This window comes from Ceratotherium simum, chromosome 14 (genome assembly GCF_057802395.1).
Source record: "Ceratotherium simum simum isolate JZ-2026a chromosome 14, ASM5780239v1, whole genome shotgun sequence".
Lineage (NCBI taxonomy): Eukaryota > Metazoa > Chordata > Mammalia > Perissodactyla > Rhinocerotidae > Ceratotherium > Ceratotherium simum.
The window spans coordinates 40,887,617-40,900,450 of NC_141913.1; the positions used below are offsets into that span (position 1 = coordinate 40,887,617).

The 12,834-nt window shown below is 40.9% G+C and overlaps 1 protein-coding gene across 1 annotated transcript in view; it reads left to right on the forward strand.

The window, feature by feature from the left end:
* The first annotated feature begins 745 nt into the window (after positions 1 to 745).
* The window catches only part of DCC (DCC netrin 1 receptor), a 1,105,377-nt gene continuing 1,093,288 nt past the window's right edge, over positions 746 to 12,834 (forward strand). Inside the window, exon 1 of the mRNA XM_087439250.1 lies at positions 746 to 1,366. Coding sequence (XP_087295376.1) covers positions 1,276 to 1,366 — 91 coding nt within the window. The 5' untranslated portion in view covers positions 746 to 1,275. The remainder of the gene's footprint in view (positions 1,367 to 12,834) is intronic.

The window sequence follows — 12,834 nt, forward strand, 5'->3', positions numbered from 1 at the left end:
AGGCTGAGTCTTACTAAACCTCATATATATATATATCCTGGGAGCTAACAGGGCGTCTGGAACATGGTAAATGCTTTAAAAATTGTTGAATAAAACATTGAATCACGTCTAGAAAAGACAGAACGCAGATGAGATAAGACGTCCCGCAAAAGGAGGACCCTGGCTATTATGTCAGGAAATAGTGGTCTGGCATTTGTCCATTGTATTTCTGGACTTCAGTTTCCCACCTGTCTTAGAAGGGAGTTAGATCAGGTGATTCTTTCCAGATGAAAATTCTATTTTAAATAATACTGAGGGCAGAGAAGGAAGTAAACGCCCTGGCCATCTGACCCAGCTTAAACACCTGCCTAGGTTTTACAATCAAATAAAAATAATTTCCCGAAGGTTTAGTGTCAAAAGAGCTGCAAACCCCCAGACGCTTATGATATCCGCTGGCTCCATTGACAAAAGTGACTTCCCACGCTTTGCCCACAGAGGGCATCCCTGCTCATTGATACGTAGACCAGGCGAATGCAGCTGCTGGAAGCCTCCTCCGACCGCTCTTTTTTCCCTTCGCCGTCATCTCTCTGCCCCCACCCCGCTTCTCGTGGAATCTTTGCCTGATCCAGTTCGTTTCCCTCCGGTCTCCACATTTTCCCTTCCAGCCCTCCACTTCTGATCAATGGATAGTAAGGCTCCAACTCCCAGCTCACACACCGCTGGCGGACACCCCAGTAACAAGTGAGAGCGCTCCGCCTCGCAGCCCCCCGCCTCTCCTCCCTCGGTCCCCTCGGCTCTTGGAGGAAAAACGAACAGCATCCCCAGCTCTCGCGCGGATTTTTCTCTTCAACTTGACCCAGCCGAGGACGGGGACCCAGCCTCGACCTTTTAATGCACAGCCCAGCCACAGGATTGCTTTCCGTCTCCTCTTGGTCTCTCCTGGATATTCTGTTTATTGATGACTCGCAAGCCCCGCGGAGAGCTGTCTTCCCTTCCCTTGCTCCCTCTCTTTCCTTGAGTTAGTTTTCCAAGGTTTTACCGGGGCTCGGGATCTTTTGGACTGAACGGAACTTTTTGCTCCCTCCTTTTGCTGCTGAGTCTGTCCGTGGACGAGGAAAAAGGCTTCGGAGGCAGAAGAGGCGCAGGGGAGGTGGAGGAAGAGGACGAGGAGGAGGAGGAGGAGGAAGCCGAAGGGGCTCGGCGCGTGTGTGTGCATGTGTGCATGCGTGTGTGAGTGCATGTGTGTGAGTGCTGCCGCTGCCCAGGACCCCCGGCCCCGAAGGTGTTGGCTGAAATATGGAGAATAGTCTTGGATGTGTCTGGGTACCCAAGCTGGCTTTTGTACTCTTCGGAGCTACCCTGCTCAGCGCACATCTTCAAGTCACCGGTAAGAGGTTCTTTCCTTTCTTCTCGTCGCACTCCCACCTCTTACCCCCTTTCCCTTTCCTTTTCTTTTTATTTGGCAAGTAGTAGAATGGGGCTAGAGGCAGAAAGAGCAAGATGTTCGTTGCTTGCCCTGCGCCCCATTTCCTCATCGATGATAAAGGACGGGAAGACTTTTTTTCCTGGGGGCGGAGGATGCTGGCGACTGGGGAGAGGGGCGCTCCTTCGCTCTTTTTTAATCTGGTGCTGCTCGCATCTTTGCTTTTGCAAATACTTGCGTTGGTTTGGAGAGCTGGCGGGCTGGGGCAGGAAGGAGGCAGATGATGGGCTGTTGTTGAAAGGAACTGGGTTGTATCTTTAAAGCCTCAGAACCAACGAAGGAAGGGATTTGGGGCAACGGGGCCAAGAGGAGGAGGTCATCGAGGGGGCTTTGAGGAAGTCTGTGCAGACTGTAGATGGTGGGGCTGAGTCGTTTGTATGTGATTATATGCGCTTCAGGTTTGGATTTTTAGACTTGGTGAATAAGAATCGAGAAAGGGACAGATCATGTGTTTTGGTACTTCGGAGGCGCAGAGTTGACAGGAGGAAGGAGGCGTGTTTTATTTTATTCTATATTTTAACGGTGAATGCAGTTCGCAAGCTAAGTCTCCAAATATCTCCAGGACACTTCCAAACTCCAAATGATTGATATTCCGGGGGACTGGCCCCGCTGGCCCTGGCGCTTGGCAAGCGCAGTTTCTAATTAAAAATGGCAAAACTGTTTTGGGATTGGATTGGGTTACAGCAGGAGAAAGAGGGATCTGAGGGATGCGCAGGGCTGCTGCAGTCTGCGAATACGGAGCTGGGGGCTTCGATGGCCAAAAGAATAAAAAAAGATCAAAATGACTCATTATAATGTCCACTTGTTTTACTGGGCCTCACCACAAGAGTGGATGGGGCACTGGGGTACAAGGAGGGGGCCTGGCGAGGAAGGAGGGGAGATGAGCCAGCTAAGCATTCACATCCCTTTTCCCAAATCCAGAAGAAAAGGAGCCGCCGGCAGGGGCCAGGCATTGGGTAGGAGCGCCCCAACCTGCGCCTCAGAAATTAGCAGGGAATGGAATGTAAATCACGGCCAAGCCCCCAGCCTCCCGGGAAGCTCCGGCTTTCTTGTTCCTGCTAAATGCTGCATGGCCCAGGGTTGCGAACGCGAGCGGCGAATGCGCCTCTCCCGATCGCTGGGGATTCGGACAGTCAAGCACGGGGACCCAGCCAGAGGCTCCCCAAATCATAGTGCGGCCAAACTCCAGCAGGAATCTGCGCATCCGGACCGACCCGACTCCTCACCTTCGTTTGGCCGGATCAAGCGAGCTAGCGAGGACTGTGTGTGTTGTGTGCATGTGTGCGTGTGTGTGTGTGTGCATGTATGCGCGCGCGTGCGGGGCGCGCGTAGCCGCATCCGCGCGCCCAGAAGCCCGCGTTCCCTCCCTCTCTCTTGAGCTGGTCCCCTCCTGCCGGGGCTCCTCGCTCTTGGAGCTTTGTCCTCCGCAATTACTCCCGCGGAAGGTGGGCGGGGGGCCATCCCCGCAGTAACGAATAGGTGTCTTTTTTAAATTCCCTCCTCACGATCCGCAGACGCTAGACGCTGCGGCGAGGAGGACCCTCCTTCTGCACAAAGATTGACTTGCGCTCTTTCTGGCAGTTTGGAAGACCGCCGAGGAGGGGAGAGGGGAAGTTCAGAGGGCGCATCCCTCGCTGGGTAGAAAGTCGGCTGGCCAGGGCTGGCCTGAAATACGTTGGCTGAAAATACCACATTAGGCAAGGTGTGCAAAAATGAACAATGACGTTTTGTCAATTACGCTAAAATATTTTAAAGCCATTTCCCACGTGACTTTGTCTGGCGAAGGGTGGAGATAGATGAATGGAGGTGGATTTATATATGTTTTATTAACATCTAAATTAATTAAATATCCCCCTTCCTACTTATTTAAGTTTCTTGTCTAGAGAGTTAGGGCCATCTATTACTGCTTTATTTTAATTTCCTCCTCAACAGACAAGTCTATGCTTGAAAAGGCAGACAAAAAAACATGCGTATACAAGGGATATACCTGTGGATCTAAATCTTTAAGCTTTTCTATACTTCTAAGTCCATTTCTGTTATTTACAAATGAATTGTGATGTAGTTTGCACAGGTCCCAGGAAAGTGGATGCTGCACTTTTAAGATACTGCTAATTCAAATCACTCTGGTCTTTGCACATTAATCTGTTTCTCCTCTTTCTCATAGTAGCAGTTTCCCCTCTTTAGGAACATGGCAGGGAATTGATGAGGAAGAAAGCATAGTTCACTCTATGCAAGGACCAGTAGGAGGTGCCCTTAATAAGGCCAAGTGTCTAGTTTACTGGCAGTGAAACTCCCTTTCAGCAGGATGTTTTAAAGACTTTGTTGATTGGTAACAAAGGATTATGGAGACTAGCACAATAGTACTGGGTATTTTTCCACTTCCTAGATAAAGTCTGAAGCTGCTGTAGATTTTTATGAAATTGTTATGACATAACAAAGGGCATCCTTGAACAGTGTCGGCATAGGATGAGGACTCGATCCTGGAAAAGGAGGATGGTGGCTTTTTAGTTGGCTCTTGTAACATGCCATCCCATATATTTGACTTGAGCCACAAGCAAGGGCACTAAGTGGAGTCCCGGGATCTCAGATGAGATGAAAATTTTAGATGTTAGATGTTAAGGAATGAAATAGCAGGTATACATGTTAATTAATTAATTAACTAATTAATTTTTCATATATATGTTTGGGTTACATTCTATTGAAAAAAGTCTATGAGAGTTTATATAGTCTGGACATGATGAAATGAGGCTTGCTATCTCCCCCGTATGCCCACTTCTCATGCTCGCAACCAAAGCAGATCAGATGCCCCCATCTGGGATTGCTGTTGAGTGGAGCATGGCAGGACCTGAAGGCGCCTGGGCAGCCTGGCCGTCCACTCCTCTGTGAGTGCTGCAGTATAAATCACCAGCGACCTGTCACGGCATCCATTTCCCACAAAGCAGCAGTTGCCCTCTAAGTTATGAAGCATGTGCAACAGCCACCACGTGTGTTATATGTGAATATATTAGGCTTAGTGCATTTGCTTTAATGCTCTTAAAAGCTGGGCTGGCTTGAGCTGCTGATAGGCATTTTTTCTGGGGAGAGATTTATAACTTCTTGGTGTATATGACTTACATTTATTCTCTGGCAAGTTAACCTCTCAGCAAACTTCCTTCTTGTTTTCATTGAAGAGGAAAAGCTTTAATCCTATCTAAATTCTTGAACGAAGCCCTGCTAAAAGTTTCTCCTGGTATAGGGTATTTGTAAGCTGTAGCATGGTTTTCTAAGCCAATGGGAAGCTTGACAAGAGATTTGGGGAGGTGATTTTTGGATGGAAAGGGATATTTTACTTGTTTCTGGAGAGGGGAGGGATGACACTGCATCTTCTAAGGGAATCCCAGCATCCCGCTTATCCTCAAAAGCATCTTTTATGAGAGAAAATATCTCATCCTCTCTGGCTTGCGTTTTTCTTTCATGCATCCAATAGTTTGAAATTCTTCAAATGCGTGTGATTTGCTTCTGGGGGTCATCTAGTACTACTGTCTTCCTTTGGAAACAAGCCCTGATTTAAGTCTTGACTTCCCGAACAAAACACTTTTTATCTTCAGGTGGAGCCACATGTTTACAGGTAGTGCTGAAGTTTCTGAGCAGAATATTTCTTTCCCTGGAACTCTGTGCCCTCAGATTACGTTTTAAAGCAAATATTCTTACTATTTCTTTGGAGAATTTGCCATCCTAAACTTTGTATGTGAAACTTCTTCTTCATGTTTCTACCAGACAGGATAACTCTATTAGAAAAGATTGTACTTGTATCTAAGCATTTTCTGAAATTAAACCACAATCACAAACACACAAAGAAGAGAAGATTTCCACCTTCCCTTACACCTCCCCAAGTGTATGACTTTGGGGTGAATTAAGACACTGCCAATTACATAAAGACACTTTCTGGAAACCATTGTGATTTCACTAGCGAGTGAAATCGCTTCTTGCGTGGCTACAGGTGTCCCCACTTTCTGTGGATGTGGCCTGTGTTGCTCTCAGAAACTTGCACCCAGTTAGGAGCACATTGCTCTGTTTTGGTACTTGTTACACAGCTACTAGCTCAGATGATAAATTTTTGATGGATTCATTTACCTCAGATGATAATCTCTTAGATGAACTGTATATGTAAATTTTGGGAAACCTTCATTCTGCCTGACTAAAAAGAATAATGACACAGGCCCACTGAGGATTACTTGATTAATTAATCAAAGATAAAAAGCCACTTGATTCTGGAAACATACAGTAATCCCTGAAGTGGAGTGATAAATACTATGCACATCTACAATTCATAAAATGTAAACATGGAGTCTTCTTTTTTTTTTTCCTTCTGTTTCTTTATTATGATGCTCCAGAGGAGAATTGAAGAGTTTCATGAATTGTCACAATAGTTATACCTTAATGAATCGTAGCCTGGCATCTCACTAACTCTTGATTGAAACACACTAAATTAAAATCAACACGATGCCGGGTGAATTGTTCTGCAGCCTGCTAGTGGGCTGCTTGCTTCTGTCCAGCCTGTCCCTACAGGACTGGAGCTCTCATCTCTAAACTGTGTAACATCAATACTGCTTCTCTTGATATAAAAGCCAAGAAAGTCTTTCTCACTGCGAATCCAAGGCCCTGATCCACAGGCGCTGTGTTTAACATGCTGTATTATACTTTACAAGGTCACAGGGATTTGCCTTAAAAACAAATTTTAAAATTTTCATGAGTGTTTCTTTTAGTGGAAAGTTAATCTGTACTTTGAAGACAGCTAAGTAGTACTCTTACTAGAGGAGACTCTAACTAGAGGCCTCTCAGCCAATGTTATTGAAGTTCTAGAGCTCATGGGCATTAAGAAGAGATAGGAGGAAGCACTAGAGGATAGTAAGTTATGCCAACCTAGGCCTGCTGTTTTTTCTGGGGGGGTGTTACCGGGTTGGAATAACAAAGAGCTTTCATTTTCTTCAAAGTTACTATTTTTCAGAGATCAAAGCATTTCTTAATAGTATTATAATATCAGTAGCATGGCTCTGACCCAAAGCATTTAAGATATTTTCCTTCGAAACAAGACCTCAAGTAAAGCAAATATTAAACTTGTCAATAGGAAAGGATGAACAATTCAGATTACTTTCCCCATAGGCCAATTAAAAGAAGTGTGTGAGATAAAATTATGTTACATATGCCAAGTGGGTAATAGCCAAAAATAAAATGCAAATTATTATGCACCTTTATAATTGCAGCCCTCAGGTAAATTACAGCACAATTTAGTACCACACTTCTGCTTTCTCCCACAATAAAGCATTGATTCCTTGTCTTATGTTTCTCTGGTTTAGCACTGTACTAACATGCAGAAAGACAGGTTGGCTGATTGATGATCAAAATTACTATAGTGCTCTAAAGTTCTTTGACAAATTTTAGCCTGAGGTTAAAAAAAAACAGTCCCCTTTAACTCAACTGTTAAGTAAATATGTTTTCCTTGGTGGTTTAGAAATGCCTGAACTCTGTCCAATGCTATGGTTTAGAAATGCATAATAATGTGTATGATTGAATATTCCCTCTTTTTCACTATTGATGATAATTTGCCACCGGTAATACTAGTGCATGTTGCTATTTATAAATAGTTCCAAACAACCGTATTATTTACAACTTTCATTTCTTGGGGGCGAAGTTCTACCAGGAAACACACAAATCATTCCTTATTTATTGATCTTATTTTTTAAGTCTTGTTATGGCACAACTTGGGCGGGAAAGTTTCTCTTCTCTGCTAAATTCTATGAACTCTGTGCCTTTAACCCACTTCTTGTTTTCATGATGTACTTTACCTTAGTTTTACACATCCAAATTCTGTGACTTCTTGCTTGCTTAGTCGTGTCACAGTTTCAGGAGAGAGGAAGGCCCTTTATACCACTTGTGATTATGATGATGCAACTTACAGTGGTATTTATTGCACTTTGGAGATTTCTGCCTTGTCCTTTGCTCATCCTTTAAAGACTGGTTCTTCCCAGAAGGCTACTCTTGAGAGTATCTAGGACAAAAATGTTCCACCGAATTAATTCAATTTTTATGATGTGATCTAATGAAAATACCAACTTTTAAGTGTATTGGACCTGATAAGAGGGTTTATCAATACCAAATTATTCTGGTATGTAAAATATTCTTAAATCTGCTTTAATATTTTTATAAGAGAATAAAGGAATTAAACAGTTAATTTAAATGTTATTTACTCCAGTCAATTTTCTTAGTAACAGTAGTTTCTTGTTAAACCACATATTTTTAGATTTTACTAATTTTTTCATAGTCTTTTAAAATACTTATCAACTTATCCAAATACCTTTTAAGTATGTAAAACATAATTTAGCCTGTCCTTAGTAGATCCAAGTTATCATTATGGCTCAGTTATTATATTATCTGATATTACAGGGATGATTTCAAGATATTATGTCATATTGGACTGTACATTTTTCTATCAAATGGCCATTGGCTGCTGCTTTTGTTTTATTAAGAATTTTATTCTTTATGGGTTTTTTTGTAATTATTTTATTGAGGTCATATTGGCTTATAACTGTGTAATTTCAGGTGTACGTTATTATATATCATTTTCTGTAGAGACTGCATCATATCCACCACCAATAGTCCAGTTTTTATCTGTCACCATACATATGTGCCCCTTGACCACTTTTGCCTTCTCCTCACCCTCTTCTCCTCCGGTAACCACTAATCTGTTCTTCTTATTGATGTGTGTGTTTGTCTTCCACATACGAGTGAAAGCATATAGTGTTGTCTTTTTCTGTCTGGTTTATTTTGCTTAGCATAATACCTTCAAAGTCCATCCATGTTGTCACAAATGGCACGATTTTGTCTTATTTTATGGCTGAGTAGTATTCCTGTGTGTGTGTGTGTGTGTGTGTATATATATATACTATATATATATATATATATTATATATATATATATGGTATCTTCATTATCCATTCATCCATTGATGGGCACTGGGTTGCTTTCCTGTCTTGGCTATTGTAAAGAATGCTGTGATGAACATAGGGAAGCATAAATCTCTTTGAATTGTTGATGTCATGTTCTTTGGATATTCTTGATTTACAAAATACCTTTTATCTACTTGCTTGTGTCTAGCTAGAACTTCTCCCCTGTTGTAAGATTTCCTCAAAGCAGTCCTTTTTCTGCTTTCGATTTGTTAAGAAATAAAGGACTGAGTTTTGTTAAGATTGTGTCTAAAATAAAAGAGAAGATTCTAAATCAGGACCTGAGTCCCTCCGTGGAGGAAAAAAAGGTAATTGGTTTTAACTAATGATTTTATAGCATTTCTGAAATCTGATACTACTTTGTATGCCATTTTTCTGTGCAACATATTTTTCTTTGCTAAATGAGAGTGTGGATAACTTCTAGTTATATTGCTAGCTCCAACATTATATAATTTATTTAAATTATGATCTGTACTTTACATATAGTGTTTGGTATAATTAATAATAATAATGTTGATGATCATGATAACAATAATTATAATGAAACAAATAAGCCATGAAACCACCAGCAATTTTCTTAATTTTGTGTCAATTCATCCCTTGCCTTCTTTACAGTTTTGTCACATATGTATGCATCTTTAACACATTATTTTTCTTTGCCTGTACTTGACCATTATAAAATAAATATAATGTGTATATTCTTCTCTGATTTGCATTTTTGCCGAACATTAAATATTTAAGATTCACTTTTGAGGATGCATATTGCTATACTTCAATCACTTTCTGTGCTGTATAATATTCTATGATTTTAATTAGTCACACTTCATTCAATCTACTGTTGATGTATTTTTGGGAACTCAGTATTTTGCTGTTGCCAATAATACTGATATGAACATTCTTGTACATGTCCCCCAGAACAAATTTACCACCATGTCTAGGGTGCATATCTAGGAGTGGAATTGCTGAGTCATAAAAAAGATATCTTTACTTTTAGAAGGCAATGACAAGTTGCATCTGTTGAAACTCCCACCAGGAGCATAGGAAAGTCTCCTTTGTTCCGTGTATCTGCCAATGCTTGGTATTGTCATATATTTAATTTGCCCTCATCTGGGGTATGTGAATTAGCATCTCATTGTGGTTTTAATTTGCAATTCTCTGATTGTTAATAAGGTTGAACATGTTTTTTTCCTATAAATTTATTGGCCATTTGTGATTTTAGCAAGATAATTCTATGATTCTGTTTCTCCAACTGAGCAACCATTTGCTTTGAGGCATCAAACAGAAGTTACTCTGTTTTTCCGACTAAACAGCCTTTTGCTTTCGGCATAGATGTCATCAGTACTCTAACTTTTAGGAAGTTGTGGCCTGATACTATGTTGTGTTTATTTTAACCCAGATTTTCCTTAAACACCTTTCCAGAACGTACACTTATTTTGAACTGGAAAAGAGATCCTTAGCCATTATACGATTATTGATTACCCAGAGCAACCTTGGCCTTGTCAGTATCCTGCCTTATCCTGTTTATTATGTCTATGTAGCATATCTCTTACAGGGAAGAAGGATGCTGGGGTGTCAAGCTTAATCTGAGGCACATTATAAATCCCCTGAATATGATGGAACTAAAAGATGACTGAATCACAGAGTTATCACGGTAGATACCAAGTCTGAGTTAAAAATCCTAATCTGACCATTTGAACTTGGGTATGTTTCCAATGTGGTAAAATACATAGGCCCAGGATCATCATTACACACATTTGACTGTGGGTTTCAAACAAACACCCATGCTTGCACATGTGCCTATGCACACCTCCCAGTTTTTGTTTGAGTTTGTAATCATTTCACCTAGTCCCATGGGACAGACTAATGAAGGGCCCTGGACGAAATAAAGCATTGGATATGCTGGCAGTGGATTCTCTAGTGTGTCGCCTCTGTGCGAACTCATTAGACATGTGAGCCAAGGCTGAGAAATCTAAGCAAACCTCCTGTGCCTGGAGTCCTCAATCTATTGTTCCCACATCTTTTCTCAGCCTCATGGGATCCCAGAAGAATATAAATTAGAGAGAAATCTGCAAAGCTCTCCCTTTCATGTCTAATGTCTGGGCAGAGCTGTTCCCTGCAGGACAATTTCTAGTTATTTTCTCTTTCTGGTTTGAGACATCTCCAGGGATAGTTTGTTCCCTGTTTCCCTTGGGAAACTTTTCAGCAGCATATCAGTTCTTGCTGTTAAAAATTTATTTTACAATTCATCTTAGATAGTCCTGTTCTAAATGTTCTTCCCATCGCTCCTGTCATCCAGCTCCCGTTCCTGTTTTCCTTTCTCAATGACACTCTGCCTCTTCTGTGCTGAAGCTTGTTAGATAATTCTAGCCATGAATCATTCTTGCCTCTCCCCTTAGTCCTTACTTAACCAGACTATAAATATTTAGTTCATTTAATCTTTCCTCATCCCCCTCCAGAAGCTTAATCATGTTTATTTTTCTTACCTGAACTCCCTCTGGTTTGTTTATATCTTTCTGGTAATCAAGGGCCCCAAATTTAATGTGCTCTTCTAAGTAAGTGCTCCCAAGTTGTATATTAGAAAATATAGATTTAGCATAGGCTTTAAATTGTTGTACAGCCATTCATCAGTGCATATTTCATCTCACTTAAAATTTGTGTTCTCATTTTTCAGATAGGACTATCAATGCCTAACAAAATCATTGAGATATTATAAGGCTCAAATAAGACCTAGAATTTGATTCAAGATAATAGTTACTGAGTATTTACTATGGGTTTCAAAGGATTAAATGAAAAGCTTCAATGTGTTTATGCCTTCCAAGGGTTTATTGTCAAGTGAGGTGACAGGCACAACATAGCTAAATAGGATACAAGGCAGAACAAAGTACTCATTAAAAAAAGAAGCACAAACAAAGTGGGCAGACTTTGAAAAATATCAACTACAATGTTTATGCATTTTATCATTAAAATATTAATATTAGCCAGATGGGCTGACAGAGCCAATTCATTCATCCTTGTGTCTTTAGATTGATTGGTCCACAACAAGACGAAAACAAAAAGAAGAGGATATAAAGAGTTGTCAATCATGTTTGAACCAAGCTATAGGTATGGTAAGAGTGAGAATATCAGAGCTTTTCCCGGTAGACCTTTCTTCCTCTACTTATTGTGTGTCACACACTGTGCTAAGATGGTGATGGAGCTTTGAGTCTCATGGGATGAAAATGCTAATCAAATAGATATATTAATATATCCCTAATTTCAAATGAGATAAGGTTTTAGAGAAAGAAAAGCATTGTAGAACAGTGACCCCGACAGCAGATCAAAGAAGCCTTCCCTGAGAAAATTGTCATTGATATCTGAAGAATGAGATAAAGTGGGGATGTCTTGGGAGGGGCAGAGGAGAGAATGCTAGGTAAGAAAAGGGCAAAGGCCCTGCAGGGGGCAGAAGCATAGTGAGTTCAAAGAAGGTCTGTGTATCCACAGCAGGAGAACTAAGCATGACAATGGCTTAGCTCAAGAAGACCTTAGAATCCTCTCTTGAAGATAGTAGCTACTCAAACTCAGTAAATATTGATTGAATGAATTGAAATGAGTTCACAACAAGGACTTTTTCCTAATCTCAGCACAATCATTTTAAAAATTAAGCAAATTGTATGGGCAAACCTTGCCCTGATTTTCTTATTAACCATCAGATGTGAATTTATGAACCTATCTATCCTATATGTCTAGAAATACCTTGGGGGGTTGTGTGGACATAGCTAATGCGAAAAGGTAAAGACACTTTGAAAATTGTAAAGAGCTAGACAAATGCAAATTGCTATTAAGAAGCATGTGTACCAGGCCACTTCCACTTTGAAAGCTGTCTGTGAGCAGATGGAAACAGAACTTCACCTCTTCTATACAAGTAGTATTGACATGGAGACATTTCTTTTTCCTGTGGCCTCTTTCAAAATGTATGCCTGATCACCCTTGGTGAATTAAAAAGGAAAACTGAACCTAAGTTGTTGTTTTTCTTAACTTTTGCAGATTATTTTCTCAATATGCTCCTTTCCTATACATTTTTTCTCCATTACTATTGCTTAAAAATATGGATGTGTTCTCAGCTTTAAGTTATAGCTCTTTTAGAAGTCATTGAGCTTGCAACCTTTCTTGCACCGCTGCAAGTTTCAAAGGAGTTGGCTGCACAGCCCTTCAAGGTCTTTGGTCATGATGAGAGAGGTGGCACAGCCTAGGAGAAAAGCCTGCCAGCTAGTGGGCTTGACCTCGACTTCCCCATCTGTAAAATAGAGATAAAATCAACGTCTCTTTCCCAACTCTAAATTGGAGATAAACTTACTCCAGCAGTTAGATATATAAATGATCTATTCCAATGCCTGACACTTGATAGGTGTT